We start from the raw sequence: 21,716 nt of genomic DNA, 5'->3' as shown, positions 1-21,716 counted from the left end.
GATGGTCAATTAGCAACAAATATGGCTGATGACTTTGTTTTAGAGATGGAGAGAATAGCTAGGTGTGCATACACGCGAGATTATTGTCCCAACATGTTGGGCTGCAAATTTGACAAAAAAAAAATTGCCAATCAATTTGTCAGGCATCCCGGAGTCTGAATGGAGTGTCAAGTGCCTCACTTTTTTTTTTTTGAACACGTCAATTTTAGAGTTGAGCCGTCCATCGCATATCTAAGGGTCATCAGCATGTCCATCGCATATATAATGATCATCGGCAAACATGACGAAGCTCAACGCCTTAAACTGGTTTACTTCCATTTCCAAACCTTAAGCAATATTACTTCTTAAGTTAATTCATTCCCTATTGTAATCACTATAACCTACTTGTATTTAAGGCTTGCCTGGGAAGACATCGAAAACCCTAATCTAGTATATCATGGCCACCATAGCCGATCTGTATCTGAACTGATCTTGCGGATCTGGTGAATTATTGCCGTGTTGCTCTTGAACTTTGCTCGTTTTGTCATTCTTTCCTTCCCAATTCCTTCTTCAGTTCACCTGATCCTCACACCATTAGGCAGAGATCACTCAAAAAAGAATTTGGGCACAACGTTATTGCAAACATTCTCGAGAGCCTTGCGATATAATCAAAACAGATCCGCAAGCTTGCTGGATGCCTGGCAGCACGTAAAAACGCCAGAAGCCAATAACAAGCACCGTAAATCAAGCGTAGACTAGTGATATATACAAATAAAGCATGTCCAAGCCTTCTGAAGTCTTGCTGGCACTTCAGTCGTTCATTCTGTGCAGATGGCGCCATGCTTTACATATCATAGATTCACATTTTCGAACCCAACTGGCTGATCCTGTCAATATAGACTAATCAGAATTTATAACACGCATTCTACTTCCCCCAAGAACACTATTATAATGTGAAACAGACTGCTAAAAAAGATTTCTAACCGTGAGTGATTAAACAAGGTGGGAGCTTGAACCTTCTGTATTACCATGCCTTGAATGAAAAGGACAGCTAAAAGGCATGTCAGCAGATCCTAGGCAGCATATCCCTCGTTACCTCAAACTCTAGTTATTAGTTCCACGGCCACCACCACCATAAGAGCCAGGTCGTCCGATTGGGTACTGTTGATGCAAGGAGCTCTCCGGCCTTGTGTTGTTTCTTCCGTCTAGGGAGGGAGCATATTTATCCATAACGGAGCTCTGTGGCCCACTTGGACCTGAGAGCGCGCATGCATACTTGTCCATCACCGAGCCTCCTTGTAAGCCTGCACCTGAGAGCCCAAAAGAGGGAGTAGATGAAGCAGGCTGGCTAAATCCAGCACCAAAAGATCCATGGGAGTATGTTGCCAACGGGTAATCAGCACCAGTACCACCATGCATACTTTGTGGGCCTGTGGTTAGCCGGATCCTACTAGCTTGGCAACTGTCACCAAATTGGCCATCATATCTCATGCCCTGTCCTTGCATAGCCACATCAGCAGCTAGGCTCCTCCCAGAAGTATTAGTGTTCAAATATTCTGAGCTCGGACGCCTGTACAAGCTGCCATCATCTCTAGACTGCATGCTGTACAGACTGGCTGGTGCAGGAAAATAGGGCCTGGTTACTTCGTCGATGCTGGAGCCCCTCATCCTTGAACTATTCTCAATGTCGGGATACGTGAGTTCATCAAATAATTCATCATTGTTTGCTGAATAACCTCCCATATAAGTAGAGCTATTTGGCATAGGGTCATAAAGTTCTTTCGAGGGGCAGTAACTATCTGGGTGAACTATCCTATCAGAAGGGTGTTCAGTTGGTAAAGCAGGGGAATAGCTCCTGGATTTACTTCGAGCATTACTGCTATCAGGGGATGAGATATTCATGTCAGAATTCCCTCCATCCATGGACTTGATGTTCAGCATCCCTGCTGATGTTTGCTTATAGTTGTGCCGAGCGCTCTTGATTTCCTCTCCACAAGAACTTCTTCTATTTCCGTGGCCAGCACCTCTGTGTTCATTCTGAATACTCTCTTTCCTAGGAATAGTAACTTTTGTTTCCTCATATGCAACTTCCACTTGCTTTTCAGGAGGAAGGCTCTCTACATAATCAGGTGTCCACTTCTTTCTGTTATCAGGTCTGCTTTCGTAACTGCCATTCTCTCTCTCTTTTCCTGGGATGACTTTGCTGGTAGGTTCAGTTTCTTTCTTAACTGGAAGGTTATCTGACATATTGGCCTCTTTCACATGGACTGCAATCTTCGCTAGAGGTCCTCTCATCTCTTCAGATCTAGCTTGCTTCTTGGCAGTATGGTCATCAGGTATATTGGCCTCTCTGTCATTGCATGCAGTCTTGTCTGTCTGTCTCTCTTTCCCTGACCTGGACTCCCATTTGTTGGTAGCCTCAGCTTGTTTCCTCACCAGATCTTCAGATAGATTATCCTCTTTGCTATGGCAAGATGTCTTTCCTGTAATCTCTTTTCCTTTCCCTGATCTAGCTTTTATTATGTCAGAAGGTTCGGCTTCTTCCCTCGCAGGGTCATCTGATGGATAGTCAACATGACAAGCTATTTTCCCCGTGATGGTGTGACTATGCTCTTCAGCTATTTTCCCCGTGATGGTGTGACTATGCTCTTCAGCTATTCTCATGTGCTTCTTTGTCCAATCAGGACGACTCCACAAGTAGAGGGGTGGTGCAGATGCATTCCACCCTTCAACTGTTTTCTCATTATGATCCACAGAACCAGGCAAATAGAATGCCTGCCAATTACAAGAAAGATGTGAAGCCAAAACAACTAGAAAGCAAGAAGGCCAACGAGTTTCAATAAAATGCATCAAAGTTTATTTACCTTCCCAGCAAGACATTCACTGTCCTCCCAAATCAAATTATAAGGCGTCTTCTTTTGATCTAACCTGGATACCCAGACAATGAAAGCACAAAGGAAACAATTTTTCCCAAAAGGAAATGTGAGACGGAGATGTCAACAAAATATTCTGCCAACAGGAATATGGTGCATACCTTTCAGTTTCTTTAGGGACAATTAGTACAATGAGCTTAGGCTTGAATGACAATGCTTTGTTGATAAATTTGTTTGCAAGACTTGCTTTGACCCCAAATGGAGGATTAAGCCCCATAACCTAATCAATAAACAATGAAAAGTTATAACTAGTTAAGATACTCTAAATTGTGTCTGATAAAGTCCAATTAGATCATACTAGTCGAGATCCACAAGGCAGCTCACTCGGCTTGACAGTCATCCAATCCCTCTTTTCAAAGCCGAAGTGATTCTGCAATGTTGAAAGCACAGACAAGTTACATGAAGCTTGAAACTTTAAAGAACTAACCATGATCAACAGTAGCCTGGTCATGAAATAACAAAATGACCAATGGCAGTGCATCAACTTTGAAGTTCTATTTGATTAAAAGAAAGTAATGACATCTGATTAGATCACTGAAACAGTGATTTAAAAGGAAATTCAAACAAAGAAAAAAGGATTCAATTGTCTTAAGTTTCACCTTTGGTTGGATAAGATCATAATTCTTAAAATGGCACTTCTTCGGAACGTTGTCAAGTTTTTCTTTCATCAGCCGGCTGAAATCGTTTGCGCCACAGCAGAAATCCACTATCTGCAAGATCATTCGAGTTCAGTATTAGGAATAGCAACTCAAGATATATATATATATATATTGTCATGCCCAAAGGGCAGATATGAAGATGTACAAAGTGCATAAAGCACCATACACTAGTGAGTAAAAACACAAAGCATATACATCTAACACCCCCCTCAAACTCATGGTGGGTCTACAACACTGGGTTTGGAGAGGAAGTAGCTGTGCTGCGCCTTCGTCTGAGCCTTCGTGAAGAAATCAGCCAACTGGAACTCTGAAGGCACATAGTGAAGGGCCAAAAGATCGCATGTTGGAAGCATCAGCACCAATGTGCTTGGTAAGTTCATGCTTGACAGGATCATGAGCAATACTGATTGCACCAGTGCTGTCAGAAGAAAGAGGAGTTGGTGTCGAAGCCGTCACACCAAAATCCTCAAGTAGCCACCTGAGCTAGGTAACCTCAGCCGTCACAGTCGCATAGCCCTCAACTCCACCACAACACTTGAACGAGAAACAACTGTCTGCTTCTTGGTTTTCTAGGTAATTAAGGAAGAGCCAAGGAAGACACAATAAGCAGAGAGAGAACGGCGATCAAAATGATCGCTAGCCCAAGCCACATCAGAATATGCCTGAAGGTGGAGAGGGCTGGAGCGAGAGAAGAACAGTCGATGCCGATGAGAGATGGTTCCATGAAGATATCGAAGAAGCCGAAGAAGGTGAGTGTAGTCGAGCTGAGTAGGAGCAGCGACAAACTGACTAAGGATATGAACAAGATGAGAGATGTTAGGACGAGTGATCCCAAGGTAGACAAGGCTGCCAACAGGATGACGATAGCGAGTCAGATCAGCAAGGGGTTCACCATCAGTGGCCCGCAAGTGAACACCTAGCTCCATGGGCGTATCAACTGTATGGTGATCGTTGAGAGCGACACGAGTGAGATCCTGAATATACTTCTCCTGAGAGAGGTAAATGCCATCAAGCGTGGAAGAGACCTCAAGACCAAGTAATGAAGGGGCCTAGATCGAACATCAAGAACTTGTCACTGAGACGGTTCTTTACAAAGTCAATGAACTAAAAATCATCACCAGTGATGATCATGTCATCAACCTAGAGGAGTGTGCGCCCACGGAAAGTGTGAGGATCAATGACCACAGAGAAGTGCTCAAACCAAGCACGAGGAGTCTGCTTGAGGTCGTAAAGAGAGCGACGCAGCCGGCAAATCATAACATCCGGGACGGAGTACCCTAGAGGTGGCTGCGACCTCACGCAACTTGCCATTCAAAAAAGCATTCTTGACATTGAGCTGGGGATGAACCACTTCAAACAGAAGCAACAACAAGCAAAAACAGAGGTAGTAAAACCATGGTGTTGCTGAACAGGAATGCAGAAGTCAGGGCAACAAATCTATGGAGTTCAATAAATGAGGGAAGCCATCGGCCCTTCGGCCATCATCATGTCTGCTATAGGCAGGGCAGAAAAGGAAGAAATGAGGAAATAAAAGGAGATCACGGGAAAGAAAATAGAGGGAAGTTATGAGTCAACAAAAGAGGGAAGGAAGAGGAAGCAAATTGCGATTTGACCAAACAGGCTGGCCGAGAAGGCAGGATGGGGGGTGTGAGCTAGCTCCCAGCGCAACCTGTCACCCATTGTCGATGTCTACACTAGATAATGATAAACAATGTGCTGCTCATACTAAGAAAAGAAACATACCGTGTCGCCAGGTTCCACATACCAGTGAAGTTTATCAACAATCTGTAAGAACCAAGCAAGGTAATGATGAAGATGGAATAATATAATAAATATTCAAGGGGGTAAGGGTAACTATGGTACACACCATACTATATAGATATTAAAAATCAATAACTCCCCCCTCCCATCTCCCACCTCCATCACCTATCATCAATTCCCAATACAGATCCACGTCCCTCTGACATTGCCATAATCCAACTCATTTCTCCTCTCATCACTATATTCTGCAGGTGCATTTTAGAACAAGTTTTTTTCCTGCTATTTTTCTTTTTTAAGTATGTTTTCCTTTCGACTTCTACATGCTCTAGCTTTTTTTAATGGGTTGCATTCTTAAGAAGTTTCAAAAACTTGCGTAGTGATTAATAAGTTAGATATGAACATAACTTGGGCAGACGAATTGAATAGTCAGCAGAAATAAAAGATAACAGTACATAGAGGTTATGAATGGGAGCCATACAAAGACAATTTAGCCTCTTCTTCCATAGTTTTCTTTCATTTCAATTTTTCACATCTGCCAACTTCTTATTTTACTTGCATAATGAACATTGGAAAATGTGTACAAAGTGCATAAACAAACACAAGTACCACATTCACATTCTTATTCCAAGGTCTGCAAATTATGTTTTCTACGATGATAGCACTTCTCCATAAATTGCCCATGATCCAAATTCAAGGGAGGCAGAAAGCAAACCCAAACTGTTAAATACATTAAGGTATGTGTTTCAAGGATCCATCACGAAGTCAAGATCAAGAATTATAACAGGGATTTGTTTTGAAAGGTTAAAAAAACTCTCAAGCTTGGTTGCTCAAGTAAATTTCAATATCTCACAAGATGTATAAAATTTTACAGTTTAAAAAGTGATACAATCAACCTTTTCATATTCAACCACCTAAATATACATGCTATCTCAACATAATATGTTGATTTCAATATACCTCAACAAGCTTTTCCACTTTCGTGAAATGTCGACCAAAAGAACTGTAGCGTGTGCCATGAATGAAAGGTGATAGACATACTCTGAACTTACTCTGGTAGGAGAAAAAAATATGTTAGTGAATTGATTAGCTACTTAGTCAAAGAATATATTACTGCAAACAACTCGAAGAGAATGCTACAATGCAGAGGAGGAATTTGTGATCGCAACATATCACAAGTTTACAACCATTACTCAATTACTCAAATCTGTTCAACCATGTCTCCAATCAGAAATAATAAGTTCATAAACTTTCTTCCATTTCCATTAAAATAGAAAAGGACACTTACAACTTGCCATCCACATACCATGCACAAACATTGGGAAGATAACATTTAGATAAAATAGATATATTAATGATGATGACAACTGTAACAATGTAACAATGAAATAACAAGCTATGTACTGATTGAAACATAAGGACAATATATATTAACATAGAAAAATGAACAATTTCAGCACATTTCTAACAAATTTACTTCAATTACACAGAAAGAGTAAAGAAAAAAAATCAACGTAGGAACTGCAGTACTGCAGTATATGTCATAAAAAACAGTAGAACCAAAAAGTGGATAAATATATATTACTCCCTCTATTCTCAAATATATAACGTTTAGAGCAAATATATGATGTGTAGAACAAATATATGACGTTTAGAACAAATATATGATGTTTAGGACAAGAAAATTAGTTCAAAGATGAACTAATTTGCTTGTCCTAAACTTCATATATTTAAGGACAGAGATAGTAGCATTTACTTACATGCCATTTTGCAAGCTGCCTCAAAACATCAGGTTCACATACAGCTTTAGCATCATTGACGTTACCTCCATTTTCCAGCTTTTTTAAAGCTGCTCGTACAGCCTAAAAACCATCCTCAAGATGTCAACAAAAATAATGGCAAGCACAAAATTAAAGTTCATAATTCGTAATTATTTTATGATGAGAATATAAAAAGCACCTGAACAGAACGCTCAATCTTGCCCTGCGCAATCTTGTCTATCTGTCTGCCAGAGTATACATGAGTTGATGGCACACTGCACTTTCTTGTAACATCTTTCAGTGTCAAATTAGAGGCTTCATTTCTCAGTATAGCAATGGCTCTGCAAGTGAATTATCTCATTTAACACTCTGTGAACTTCAGACATTGTTTCATCATCTACTATAGTACTATAAATGCACATACATGAAACTAAGATAAGAAATCATCTGACACTAATCCTAAAACAGGAGAGCAATCTGTGACTAGATAAACAAACAAAATTTCAAGGCCTTGATCAGGTCTGACAGTCTTGTAGGGAACTTTTGCAGGCTCAGAAATTTTGGACACATAGTCATATAATATGTGCACTAGAGACTTTATTCCCAAGTAGCCAAGTGACTCACCTCTTTTCAGCTTCACTATCCACTATAGGAAATGAACTCAGCGGAATCTTCCTTGTAGCAGATGAAGGCAAAACAACCAACTCTTGTTCTTGCTCTTTTACAGGTTTTGGACTGCTTACAGAAGGATCCTTGGCCACACGTGGTTCTGGCTGTATTTTCTCTTTCAACAACTTGGCTTTTTTCTTTTCAGGCTTGAAAACAAGGTCCTCGGTGTAACTCTTTGTAGAAACTTCTCTGCTGGTTAGTTTGGTTTGTTCGCTTTTTTGCACATGGACCATGCCTTTCATTTTCCCAGTATTTTTCGAAGTTTGATCAAGAGCTGCCTCACTGAAAGTTCTCTTTTTCTTCTTAACTAGTAACTTATCTCCCTTATTAAAAACCCGAGCTGGTTTTTCAACCTCTGGAAACTTTATATGATCCCTTACTGGTGTGTCAATTTCACTATCAATCTCATGGTCCCTGTAACAGTTTAAGAGAACCTGAGAAGTAAATGGTCTGAACAATGTATACATGGAATTCAACGACTGGTAAGGTTACATACAGGCAGTATATCAAAATTCTTTTTGATAACTCCCAAGCCCGTGTGATGATATCCTCCTCTTCAATATCTTGAAAGGAAATTTCTCTGCAAAATAATTCCATGTATGAGAAATAAGAGACTATATACTCCATTCCGAAATGCAAGAGGTTTGACTTAGGACAAAACTATAACCTCTTACATTTTGGAATGGAGTAAGTAATAAAATTAAAACAAGATAGAGAGCATGTCCTGTAATACCACCTTGGCAAACACTTTCGATGATATGACTTCGGACAGCGTCGGCAAACAGCAAATTGCAAAGGCTCTTGTGTTCTATCCTCCAAACCTTTACAACGAAAGCACCAGTGAATGGGGCATGTAAATGAAAATCCTTCCGATATCTTCTTCTCCAATTCTGTGGCTTCATTTCTGTTGTTAGGGTGAAGTCTGTTTGCAACACATTTGGGGTGGTAAAAGTGTCCGCATGTAGCATTGTTACACAGAAATACCTGAATGGTGCAACAATTAGAAAATCTAAGGACAGAACACACATTGAAATTTGTAGAGCAATAAGTGATCTGCAGTGGTGGTTCAGGAGATGCAGTGATGCACTTCCTAACTGCTAGAACAATAACATTACTCGATTTGGAATGTTCACCAGGAAAAAAAATTATTCCTATCGTGGTTTTTAAGGCGACGACTAGGCATCCAGGCGTGCTCAGGGTGGTAGGTGTCCCCCTCGCCTTACAGGACACCTATGGCATCCTCCTCAGGCCCAAGGCGTCCACCTAGGCATCCAAAGGTCTGGGTGCCCTAGAGGATGAGGCGGGCGCCATAGATGGGTGCCGCGTGGGAAATCGAAGATGGCAACTCAAGGGACGGGCGGGAATCTGGCGAGAAATCAAGCGGCAAAAGCCCAGTCCTAGCTTAATCGAGAGAGGGTAACAGAGAAGAGAGGTGGGAGAGCAACTCACAACAGTGAGGCGGATCCACGGCAACGGCGACCCCCGCGGCCCCATTCGTGCATCTCCGCGAGGACACATGCAGCCCCATGCTGATAGTAAGGTAATCACGTTGTATTACATTGCATAACCTCCCTGAGTAACCAGGGGTACAATATATCGAGATGAGATAAGGCAACAACCACCCTGACTTATAACAACAGAATCAGGGGGGTGTCGATCTCATCCTATGTATACAGGACGTGATTAACGGGAGCCCAGCTAGGACTCAACCATGGGCTATGTTTATCAAAGGAAGGAAAATATCCCTAAGCAAGGATATATTTCTATCATGTGCATCTCTGCTTGTCCATGAGGACCCGTCCGGCCCTGCCTCCTCTGTGCCTCCACGCACCACTGCCTCTGCTGGTCCACGGCCGCGTGTACCGCCGTGCCTCCGTGCACCTCATCTACTGCTCTGTGGCCTTCAGTCTGTCACGATGGGAAGAGGAAAAGTGAACTGTGTATATATTGGTGAGAGGCCCTTTGGGCTACATATACATGAGACACACCCCAAACCCTAGAATAGAGGAAAAGACTATACTACCCTTGACTATTATACTCTAACACCCCCTCTCAAATGCAACGTGAATGCAATGACGTTGCATTTGGAGAGTTGACACTAAGCACTAGATTAAACATAAACATGAAATTGATACATCCAAAGTCCGAAATGAAAGATGTCGTCGAAGCGTGCAACTTTTGAACTTGTCGATGTAGATGAGCTCCTCCACAAGAGGGTATTGCCTTCACAAACCAGTACTTGAGCAAATATCTCGAGTCTTCACAAACCAGTACATCAACTCCTCAAACACGAGCCTTGCCTTGGAGACTTGAACTTGACAATAATAGTGAGATGTGTCAAACCAGCCAAAGGTAGAAAGCACCACTGCAAGACAGCAAGTGGCGAGACAGGAAGGTGATGACGACAAATAGACGGCCATTGATCATGACGTGGAGCAAGACGGCTCCGAAAGGGACCAAGAGGGCATTGTCGCACCACAATGACGATGTGATTAGCTAAATCGACGAGACTCAGCTAACCAAAATAAAAACAAGATATGGGCTGATTTGACAAGGAAAGGGTGGACACGCACGGCATTGACGAACTGGAAAAATATATGTGGACTTGGATTGATACTGCTAGAAGATGAGACAAACGAAAATGACTTGATATAGTAGACACTAGCAGCAGTAGGCAGATAGCAGCAGCATGCACAAGCAAAAGATGAGCAGGGCAGCACAGCCGCGCACACACCCCCTGTCCGCACTGCAGAAAATGAATCAATACCAAAGGGGCATGAAATCCGCAAGGCACAAATGCAGAGTGAACAGCAGGCGAGGGAGCAGACCCACTGCGCGAGGACGAGCGACGGGCGGTGCAGTGCAGCCGCATGGACGGACGTGCGAGCGACGGCGCGACGCGCGGATGGGGGCGCGACGACGCGGACGAGTGGGGACGGCGCCGACAGCCGCGGCGGACGAGGCGCGCAGACGGCGCGCGGGCGAAGGCCGGAGGACGATGGCGCGACGGGTGGAGCGGACGGCGGCTGCTGCTCCACGACTGGCAGAGCGGCGACGGATCCGCGACGGGCGGATATGAGGCGGCCGCGACGGCGGCCGGCGGACGGATGACGATGGGCGGCGCAACGGAGCGTACGGCGGCCGCGCGACGGGCGCGGCGGATAGGCTCCGCGCGACGGGCGCGGATGAGGACGGGTGGACGACGACGGCGACGAATCGACGCCGGAACGAGCTGCAACGGGCGGCGAAGAGGGCGGCGGCGGCGGATCCGCGACGGGCGGAGGCCGGATGAAGATGGCGGCCACCTCCAGCCGCCGGATCCGCGACGCAACTGGCGGCGCGAGGAGGACGCAGGGCACCCGACGGGGGAAAAAATGGGTAAGTGCTGCTGCTGCGACTCAATACCAAAGAAAAACTGGGTTTGGGGCTGGAGGATGCCGCCCCCAGGAGGGAAGAATCGATCCTCCCGAGGACGGCGTAGCGGGGACGAGGGTGGCGGACCGGATCTAGACCTGGAGCTCTGTTACCATGTCACATGGGAAGAGGAAAAGTGAACTGTGTATATATTGGTGAGAGGCCCTTTGGGCTACATATACATGAGACACACCCCAAACCCTAGAATAGAGGAAAAGACTATACTACCCTTGACTATTATACTCTAACACAGTCCTCTACTAGACTACAATGGTCAGGTCATTCTCCAATCTCCGGTCTTCCCTTTCCTTTTCATCTGCTCTGGTGCTCGTGCTTCCCTTCCCTAGTTCCCTTGGCTACTTGTGCTTGATCTACTCTATTCCTTTATTGCTTGCTGCTTGGGAGAAGAGAAAGGATGGCAGCACTTGGAAAGGGAAGAATGTATGGTACAACAGCTCAACAATGGCATGTATATGCTCCTAAATTTTGCTGTCATGGTAATAGGATATGTCTATGGCATCACCCCGCCACGTGCCTTATATGCCTAGGCGTTGTGAGGGGGGTAGGTCGCCACGAGTCGCCATAGCGCCTTAAGAACCATGTTTCCTATGCTTATTGTCCAAACTCACAGCCGTCAGCTTATCAAAGATCAGCATAGGGACCAATAATCCATGTGTCATTCAATAAAATCAGTAATCATCAAATTCATTTTGGAAAAATGCTACAACATTTTCTGCCCAATTTAAAAAGATCTTTTTTCTTCTGTGGCTCAATTTTGCAAAGAATTTGGATTTGATTTTTGTTCAAATTCATTTTTAAAAATGCTACAACATTTTTGCCCAATTTAAAAAGATTTTTTTTCTTCCAATGGCTCAATTTTGCAACAAATTTGGATTTGATTTTTGTTCTATAAGAGATGGCTTTGATTTCACAAACAAAACCCCATCCAGAACTCTTAGAAGCTCCTGAAAATTTTTCAAATAAACCAACTGTTTCGTGTCTAGATTTAGATTAAGAATTTTTAGGTGACCTGGGCGGAAATATGTGATGGTGACCGGCATTGGAGTCAGCTGCACAAGTGGCGGTGGTGAGAGGCAGCATGTGGCAAAGGGAAGGAGGGAAAGAGGGCTTGACAGCTACAATGGCTGTCCCTTCTAATTCTTTTACTGGTAACACAAACTACAGACTTATAGTTGTTGCTGGCTCCCTAACATGAGGGTTCTAGACTTCCCTAACCCTAAAGATGGAGTTCGTATTTAGACCTAACCTTCCTGGCTGACTCTTCTAACATGGCGACTAAGTAACTTGACAGTGAAGGGATAACCACCACTGAAGCCAGGGATTTGGAGGTGCCGCTGCCCTAATGAGCCCTTGTCTGGGGTGACCAATCCCAGCCCCTAACACAGACAAAGAAAATAGTAGCTGGTGTATGCTTTGTTGCTTAAGGATGCAGAGCAATGATTGCTGGAGCTTGCCGCGGGTGCTGAGATTGAAAGAGATGATGTTGAGCCTGCACAATGGAGCTTGATCCCAACAGAAATGTTGTGCCAGTTCCTCTGACAGATATTGTTGTAAATCAGCACCTCTAGTTGCTGTAAGGTAAGGGCTGGAACCTGGGCTCCTAAGTTCTAACAGTGGTGATGTTTTATCCTCGGCCTGCTAAGCTGCAGTACTGTGTGGATTTGTATAGCCCCAAGGATGCAGAGTTAGAAGCTGGTATAGTCTGAATTTGGCTCCATCTCAAATCAGTGGAGGAGCTAGAGGGTGGACCGTGTGGGCCATGGCTCACCCTAGAAATTTAGTCAAGATCTTTACTCCTTAATCTTTACTTTTGTTCACACTATATTCCCGTTGGTTCGTTGCCCTACTGCATCAACCATAAGCTTCTGCTTCTTCCCCATCTCTTTCTGCAGATATAGTTTTGGCATATTTTTTTCGATTTTGATCATATTGCATCCGATAAATTCTATACTTGTCTATTGGCATGTTACGATATGGTGCCAAAATAAAAATTTTGTTAAGTTGGACCACCCTATTCTGAAATGCTAGCTACGCCACTGTCTCAGCTAAATGAGCAAGATGAGCACAACCATGCCACTGACAAGAGAAGACTTTCTAACTGTAAATATGCCCGCAGGCACTTAAAATAGAGACAAGCCAGCTCCATCACATTATTGACCCATGATTGATCAGATAATTGAGTAAATTGCCAGCATCAGCATTGGTGTCAAATGGCCCAACTACAGAGTAGCCAGAGCTCAATTTTTTTGCAATTCTCCATATCATTTCAGAAAATCAATTAGAAAACATTGCTAGCCTTATATTGTAGTCCTAGGTGAAAAGAGTTAGTTTTATAGCAATTCAGCCTAAAACTGTAACTCAGTAACTGGACAAGAATCTTTACAGTTCCATAGTGTTATGATATGATAAAATCAGGATGTGTCAGCAAGGAGAACACTACTGTGAAATGAAAATTAGAGAAGCTGCCATAGTGCAGCTGGCTAGTCTCCTTGGGGAAGAGCTAGCGGACCAGTCTTCGAATCCTGCTTCCTCAAATTTGTTCAGGTGGGGTATTTATTACCTCTCCATAGCCTAGACGGAAGCTAATGAATACCGCCCTAAAGTCATAACAATCATTTTTTTAGGGATTCTGCGTAGAGCTGGCATAAATTAGGGTGCTTATGAGAACAACTAAAACAGATGTTGCATCGAGGCAACGCCACGATTTTGATGTAGTGAAAAAAAGCAGGCCAGGCATACCCATTCCAGCACAATGGTGAATGGTGAATTGAGATTTATTGTAAAAAAAGGTAAAATCATCCCCAGTGATCCACATCCACTTATGTTATGAACGTTAGTTCATTTGGGGGATAAGGAGGATAACCATTGCCAAGAAGATGGCCAGGCAAAGTTGGCGTGGAGGGAGACTAGAATATTTGGGATTTGGATTGTTTGTTCTTTCTCCATTGCTTGATTAAAAGAGATATAATCCCATCCTTATATAGATGGGCAGACTTGACCCTTAAGAAACCAATCCCTAAATTTAAGGAAATAGCAAACCAATCTAATCTAACCTTTCCTAATATACGGACCCTATTACTGTTCACGGCGTGAACAGTACTTCCTACCCATGACAACTTATTAGCCCAAGTTTTGTTGCATAATCCCTCAATCGCCGCATGCATGACTCGAGGAAACAGCTGACATCCCTAAACATCCCATACCTTGGATAGTTGGATATAGACTATTACAACGGATCCTTGCAGGTCTAAAACTGGTGAAAACTTGGTTGGTGCTTCAACTAAGACCCCGACTTGTGAAAATGTTTATGCATAAATCCCTTTCTTGTTTGCAATGCCAACATACCTTAGCTTCTTCTCCACCTGAAGGCTCCAATACTCCACATATAAAACATTGGTGCTGCTTATACTCACAGTTCTTGCAAAGGAATATTTTCATCACCTACAAAACAGAAAGACATTTCAATATAGAAAATTATAACAAGAAATTCAACCCTTAATCTTATCATCTCTCAGATGTTTAAAGGTACCTCAATTTGTGCATCAGTGTATCCCAGGGTATCACAATAGGAGTCTTCACCACTTCCTTTTTTTGCATGAAAGGAGCGCATACATGGGCCATCACAACTAATAGAAAAATAAAACAAGTTGGCCAAGGAAAGAAAAATATTAGAATATTAACAATAGGTGGCTAGAAGATTGGTAAGAACAAGTTGAACACAGATAAGAGTAGATAAGGACATGGACAACAGGGAAGACATCATAATATTGACCATGTACATAAGAACAAACACTAATTGCAGGGAACAGATAAAACCAGATTCCGCAAAGTGGTATCAAGCAATGTAATAACAATAAGAGGGACTACAAAATTTATAACACAATCACATAAGAAATTTCATTTATTCAAAAGGCTTTTTCAAGGGGCAAAAACACAAGCAATAAAATAACCACCATTCCATTCAATGAATGTTGTGACCAAGCTTCCAGTGGGTGCATGTGCCAACAGCTGACCAGCAGTGGCCAAACAGGGGCTCTTACAGCTAGAGAAACCCAGATTGAGTTGAGATAGCAACTTTGATGGGGGAACTTGTTTGATTAACCAAAGCTGCACGGCATCTAATTTATAAATAGAAGCTAGATGCCTGGACCATTGACATCTACTTTCATGGACCTTCTTCATGGTACAACTCCTAGAGGCTAATAAACTAGGTATAATAGATCTGAATATAGTAATATTGTGTTGTGACTGTTGAATCGAAGACATGAACAACTAAGAGCTAAGTGGACATCAAACTTCCAAGATTCTCAAGGAAAGAGAAGATTTTCATGTAGCTACTCAATCTTATCAAGGTTGCACCCACCATAATATGTCCCCTCCATTGTCACAAATGGCACATATCGAATCAAACAAATCTTCATCCTCTTCTTCATCAGATTCATTATTAGCATCCTCAGCGACCATCTCATCTATGTCCTCATCATCAGCAATGAATGGCTGCTTAATCTCAATATTATCTTCACCAACCTAGTTGAAATTATATTAAGAGAAGCAATTAATTTGTGATTAATGTCTCTTCAAAAACTTTCAAGAAAATGCAAAACCAGCATACCTCACTGATATTTTTCCTAGATCGTCCTTCAGCAAATACTTGCAAAATCTGTCAAATAATCATCACAGAAAAACCTTTCTAATAACCATCGTAATATTACCTTACAAATGGCATCAATCAAACACAATAAAAAGTTGCAACAATCACTTAGATTAATTAGAGAGTGGAAGGAATAAAGGCCCCATGGTTGGCATCATGTTCAACTCAACCCATTTACAAGTCATTATCATCTAAGATTATAAGCATCACAAAGCAACATCAAACAATGGCGATCCAAACCAAGGTATCAAATACTACAATTCCAATGGTACAAGAACTACAGCTGAAAGATCTCAGACATGCCAAGACAGTTATAATCTTAGATATGTTGTTTATTGCAAAACTAAGTAGAATAGTAACATAATGCAGGTCAAGGCAAGTGAGTATCCAGTTAAACCCACATAAGCGTGATTACGCAGCTAACCCCTCACAAGTGAGAATTTCTGACAATGAGGACAAGATAAATACCTCTGATTTCGCTAAGACAGGATCTTTCTCTGCAAAATGCTTCATCAGTGAGCGGTGGTTCTTGATGTCAACCTCTGAGGGTCTAACATCAAACTTGCTGCAGAATAACAAAGTCAACTCTGTAAGCCTCAAGAGTTCAGCACCTAACAAAAGGACTAACACAACATAGAGCATGCAAGGAAAGTACTCAAAAACTTTTCGAAGGTGACTCCACAAGTTTTTTTCTGGCTCATCAGGCTTCCTCCTGAGGAAATGCAGCATCTGTGCCGTGATCAGCACCTTCCTGATCACCTCCTCGTAGCTGTTCTTGGGCTTCACGAGGCGTATCCACCCATTACAATCCACGGGAAGCACTGCAATCTCAGGCTGCTTACCCTCAAGAACCAGCCTCCAGGCCACCACCTCCTTGTATACTATGACGCCCGGGTCTGCTGTACCCCGCAGCACCAGCCTCTTCTTGCATTCAGCAACATCTTTGGTTTCGCCATGCCAGAGCGGCAGGGTGGAGAAGCAGGCAGGGTGATTCTGGGAGTCAACAAGGTGGTAGTTCTCCACCGCGCTGACCTGCGGCTCCGCGTCGTCGTCGTCGGACATCAACATGGCGGCCGCTGCTGCCATGTTCTGTGCAGCCTCAGGTCAGCGTCCACGAATTTCTTGGAGAATCAACTGCCGCACCATGCGGAGATTAGCGGAGGAATCGGCGACCGACTAATGGGTCGGCAGAGAAAGAGGTAACGTGAGAATTTGTTTGGTTGGGGCCTTGGGGGGCGCAAAACCCAAATTCTTAAAGAGAGCTAGGGTTCTTCCTCACCGAGATGGGGAATCGATCCCAGGACCGGACGGACCTAATACCGCACGGTGATCACGGGGAGTGGGGGCGCAGGTGGACGGCGAAGGCGAGGAGGTGCACTGGCGACGGCGCGCACTAGCGAGGAGGCTCCTCCGGTGTAGCGCGCAAGCGTGCGGCCGTTGCGGGTGGGGGGTGGGGGCTCGCCGGCACGGGCGCCGCGCTGTCGAGGAAGAAGTGGTGGAAGGAGGGCTTGGAGTCCTGGATGGAGGTCTTGCTGACGGGCCGGTTATGGGCCGGAAAAGCGGCTCGATGGTTGCTTCGACTCGGCTTGATGGATTTTTTAACAAGCTCAGCTGTTCTTTTCCCGTTTCATTAACTGAGCTGGCTCGAGCCACCGCACGTGCTACTCGCGAGCTAACCGAGTTACAGGGTTACGGGGAAAAATTGGGTACGCCCCGGGCTCACGCACATCCAGGTGCGCCCCTGCGGCCCTGCCCGCGATGTTCTCCGTTTCGAATAGGACGCCTACGTCCTGGACTCCGGCTCCACCATCTGCTCGCCCTCGTTGTCGTCGTCCTCGTCCATATCGCCGTCACCGCACTTGACCTCCAAGGGCTTCTACCTCTCCTCGCCAAGGAGCGTCGGAGGCGACGGCGAGAGGTCCAAGGTGCTGGCGCTGTTCCCCGTCCACTCCCCTAGGAGCTCCTTTGCCTCCTAATCATTTGCTTATCTCTCGTCAAGTGAAGGGGTGCCCGGGTGATTCGACGCGGGAGCCGAGGGAGCCGAGCGCGACGAGCCGCGCGGACCCAGCAGAGCCCCATCACGGGGTCGCTTCGGGAATTTGTGGCGTCGTCGTCCGATCAGAAATGGAGCGTATCCCGCGTAGGGGCGCACCGGGGCGTATCCAATTTTTTTTCGTTACGGGAGCCGAGCTGAAACAGCCTAATCCGCTCGACTCTAAAGTATTGTTCATCTAATGTTTCTAGCTAAAACTCATGTATGTTCCCAAAAAAAATAAGCTAAAACTCATGTATTTACTGTTAGCTCCTCTTCTATAATTTTATCGTTTCAAATTGAAGTCTGATAATTAAAACAAATATAATTAGAAAACTATTGGTTGGTTCGGTTTGTGCATGCTCGATGTCCGATGAATTTTGGAAGTTTGGAATTTTATGATTGGTACATCTTTTTTATTTCACCTATGTCGAGGTGGTAATTCTAAATTTATATCTAGCTCAAAATGAGGTGGTAATTCTAAATTTATATCTAGCTCAAAATGAGTGTATATGTATCTATCAAGGGAAATATTTCCCTTTGTGCCAACCAATTTTATTTCTATAATTTTGTTGCCGCAAAATTCGGCGCGATGAATCATGCGGCATGGGAGCTTTGATTATTTCCATTGCAGATCCTGCTATTTAGGTTCGCAGCATGCCAGTTAATTTGATCTGCAATGGATAAGGAAAAAAATTAATCTATACATAACAAGCTTATATGACTAGAGATCGAGCTTACATGTTTAATTCTTAGGTAAATTCATTCTTAAGTTCTTGTCGATTATATTTAGACAATAGAAACGCGTGCACTCTTGTTTTGCTTAGAATGATGAAGTGGATAAGAGGATAAGAAGGGAAGGGAATTCACATGGACTGGATTTGGTTACAACTTCATTTGCGGACAGCAACGGAGCCATTCGCTCCGTTTTTGGAAGAATGGAGGAGGAGCGGACTGGATTTGGTTACAACTTCATTCGCGGACAGCAACGGAGCCATTCGCTCCGTTTTTGGAAGAATGGAGGAGGAGCGGACGGAGATATTCATTCTATTTCGTTTCGGACCTTTCATGGAGTAGAAATTTCAATCGATCATAACTCTTCACTCCGGAGGTGGTTTGAGGCACATGAGTACTCTTCACTCCTGAGGGCATTGGTCTTGCCCACTGAAAAGTATTTTGCTAGGAATGCATTTGAACAAACTTCCCATGTCGTGAAAGCTTCCTTGTTTGAATAGAACCACGTCTTGGCTTTCCCGAGCAGTGAGAACGGGAACAGACGAAGACGGACGATATCCAGCGTAGTTCCTTTGGGGTTGATGGTGTTGCTCACCTCCAGGAAGTTTCCGCAGAACGGACTTGCCTGGATCATGTTCACTAGTCCAGTCTCCAGCTCAAAGCCGTCATTGCCGGCTTGGTTCACGTTCAATCCAGTAGGGATATGGCTACTGGACGGGGCAGAGAACTGACGAAGAGTCTTCTGAGCCATGAATGAGGGTGCTGAAGTGGACGGTGAACTGTAGGGTCAAGTGAGTCTCTTCTGTGGTGGGACGACGCGGCGTCTCACGCTTCTCCTGATTCTTTCTGGATTCGGGTTGAAGTTACTTGGTAGGTCGAAACCGGTCATGCACTGCTCTGCATCAATCAAAAGATAGAGAGAGCAATGATAAGCCCACTAGGGTTAGCGGCGACAAACTAGTAAAGTTTATCAAACTATCTACGATATATTTAGCCAATTGCTTTCCCGGCAACAGCGCCAGAAATGCTTGTTGGTGTTTCTTATGCCCGATAAAATAGATATTCTGCAAGCGCACAGAATCACCGCTATAGCACTTCACCTTGGAGCATTCTAGGGTATCGTATTTTTCCTCAGGGAAGTACTATAGTAAAGAGTATCGTAAATCGAGTGATAACCGTACTAGCTTTATCGACCGACTAACTAGACGGAGGTAAGCCAGATAGATAAATAGATAAATGGCCAATCGATGACCGAGGGACACACGGAGGTTCAACTCCTTAGAGAGGTAGCAGCTGAGAGGACAACGAGCGAGATAAGACACCTGATATACTTCTAAACTATCGAGCTAGCCTCTCTAGATCAGACTAAACACCTAACTAGTTCTCGGGAAAGCAGAGCTTACTTCGGCGGCTGGAAGAGGAAGGCCTTCAGAAATGGATGAGAGGGGAGTCCAATGGCAACCTGCACTACTGCTATGAAAACACCCGAACGTGGTGGATGTTGACGGTCCCTAAGTGCCAAATCCGACCGTCAACTCTTGCAAATAATAGTGACAAAACAAACACCAAACTAGAGATAGGAGTTTAATACTAATCATTTCCACAAGTTTTGGTGAATCACTGTTTTCAGGAGACCATGTCTGCATACGGAGGAAAACCATGCTCAAACAAAGATAAATATACACTTCAAAGCATTGTATGAGAGCACAAGAATTGGAGGGCCACACCACAAATCAATTCAACCCCTAAGTCCAAGTAAAAAGACACTTCTGACAAATCAGAGGCAGACACAAGGATCCAAGGGCCAAATGACCTACCAAACCAAACAAAACTTCAGGGGAACACAAAGGAGAAGCACTAGGGCCCACCTATCAGTTGTCCAGAGGAAGGAGGGCCTGAGGGGGCACCATTTGGGGCCGGCCGACCCACTGGGTCACTCGACCCCCTATTGGATCCAAACAGGCCCATCTTTGGCCTGCAGACTCCCACTGCACTGCTTATACTAGCCCCGGATGGTTCCACCTCGGAAGTTGACTCAAGGATCCACCCTTGGAAGGATATATAAGGAGGAGGAGAGCCCCCCATTCAACACACAACAAGAAGAGCAAAGCTCCACTCCAAGGCGAAGCCCTACCTCCGTAGTGCTTAGAAAATGGGGAGAGAGAGTGAGAGGTAGTTCGGAGGGGCGCCGGCCTGTCGCCGTTCTTCTCCAACTTGTACCTCGATGGATGCTTCCTTTCTTAAGTAAGTATTCATGATCTTTTATGGTAGTTAGTCTTTTAGTAAAGTAAGTTCTATTCTTTATTTGCTTGCGGGATCATCGTCCGTCCTCGTGATGGGTGCTCTAGTCTAATGGCTCGAGTATTGGACGGAGTCGGGGCTAGAGTAGTAATCGCTAGCGTAGATGTGGTGTCTAGGATGGAGGTTACCGTTGTTTGCATACCTTCTCCACAGTCTGTCAGGATAGGCGGCCGGTGGTGACAGCCCTGTCCGTCCATTGTAGTCCCCCACGTGAGGGTTGGGTGTAGAGCTAATAGCCAGATACTCTTGGCAGACCAGGAGTAAGCCGGTGCCCGAAGTAAGCAAGTGGAGGTAGAACCTATCTTTGCTAGAACTCTAAGACATAGGGATCCTCTCTATCCTCGCCTACCTACCTCTTGTTTGTCCTTGGACGGACAAGTTAGAAGGCTAGTACCTCCGTTTCCTATGGAAATACGATACCCTTGAATACTCACGGGTGAAGTGCTACAACGGTATCTCCGTGCGCTTGCGGATTATTCGCTGAACGTTAAGAAATACCAACAAGCATTTCTGGCGTCGTTGCCGGGGACACCCCCGTTTCTAGTGATTGCGATAAGAAATGTCAACAAGCATTTCTGACGCCGTTGCCGGGGACACCCCCGTTCCTAGTGATTGCGCTAAGAAATGTCAACAAGTATTTCTGGCGCCATTGCTGGGGAATGGTTGCCATATTGCCTTCGAATCTAGTTCTCCCTCGTATATTTTCAAAACAAAAAAAAATATGTTTTCTTTTTCTTTACCTCTTCCTTCACCCCTGCTACCAAAATTACCCTCATATCCTTTTTCTTTTCTTTATCTCTAACT

The 21,716-nt window shown here is 44.2% G+C and overlaps 1 protein-coding gene across 4 annotated transcripts; it reads right to left on the bottom strand.

The window, feature by feature from the left end:
- Window positions 1–286: 286 nt before the first annotated feature.
- LOC120660232 (protein ENHANCED DOWNY MILDEW 2-like) lies at window positions 287–17,387 on the bottom strand. Of its 4 annotated transcripts, XR_005669444.1 has the most exons (21): window positions 17,124–17,336; window positions 16,500–17,020; window positions 16,313–16,409; window positions 15,806–15,853; window positions 15,557–15,720; window positions 14,723–14,819; window positions 14,539–14,634; window positions 8,495–8,742; window positions 8,255–8,338; window positions 7,714–8,172; window positions 7,289–7,430; window positions 7,090–7,191; window positions 6,290–6,382; window positions 5,315–5,356; window positions 3,512–3,622; window positions 3,211–3,282; window positions 3,014–3,132; window positions 2,844–2,907; window positions 2,638–2,754; window positions 964–2,601; window positions 287–866 (listed from the first exon to the last, which is right to left on the bottom strand). XR_005669444.1 is itself a non-coding variant. In XM_039938663.1 (19 exons), the coding sequence occupies exons 2-19, from the start codon at window positions 16,928–16,930 to the stop codon at window positions 1,084–1,086; spliced, it is 4,140 nt and encodes a 1,379-aa protein (XP_039794597.1). In that variant the 5' UTR covers window positions 16,931–16,978; window positions 17,124–17,361; the 3' UTR covers window positions 287–1,083. The 4 variants fall into 4 exon arrangements, 1 of the variants encoding a protein (XP_039794597.1); XR_005669442.1 differs by having other exon boundaries at window positions 964–2,754; window positions 16,500–16,978; window positions 17,124–17,387; XR_005669441.1 differs by having other exon boundaries at window positions 964–2,754; window positions 17,124–17,357.
- Between the last annotated feature and the right edge of the window lie 4,329 nt (window positions 17,388–21,716).

Source organism: Panicum virgatum, chromosome 2N (genome assembly GCF_016808335.1).
Source record: "Panicum virgatum strain AP13 chromosome 2N, P.virgatum_v5, whole genome shotgun sequence".
Taxonomy (NCBI): Eukaryota; Viridiplantae; Streptophyta; class Magnoliopsida; order Poales; family Poaceae; genus Panicum; species Panicum virgatum.
The sequence above is the reverse complement of the archived record's forward strand: the minus strand, read 5'-3'. Positions and strand labels throughout refer to the sequence as shown.

Excerpts from the sequence above, each read along its gene's own strand:
- LOC120660232 (XM_039938663.1), bottom strand. The coding sequence starts at position 16,930 with ATGGCAGCAGCGGCCGCCATGTTGATGTCCGACGACGACGACGCGGAG. Across the intron at positions 8,743-14,538 it reads CAGGTGGAGAAGAAGCTAAG|GTATTTCTGTGTAACAATGC; the intron begins GTATGTTGGCAT and ends TGCACCATTCAG. Across the intron at positions 8,173-8,254 it reads AGAATTTTGATATACTGCCT|GGACCATGAGATTGATAGTG; the intron begins GTATGTAACCTT and ends AAACTGTTACAG.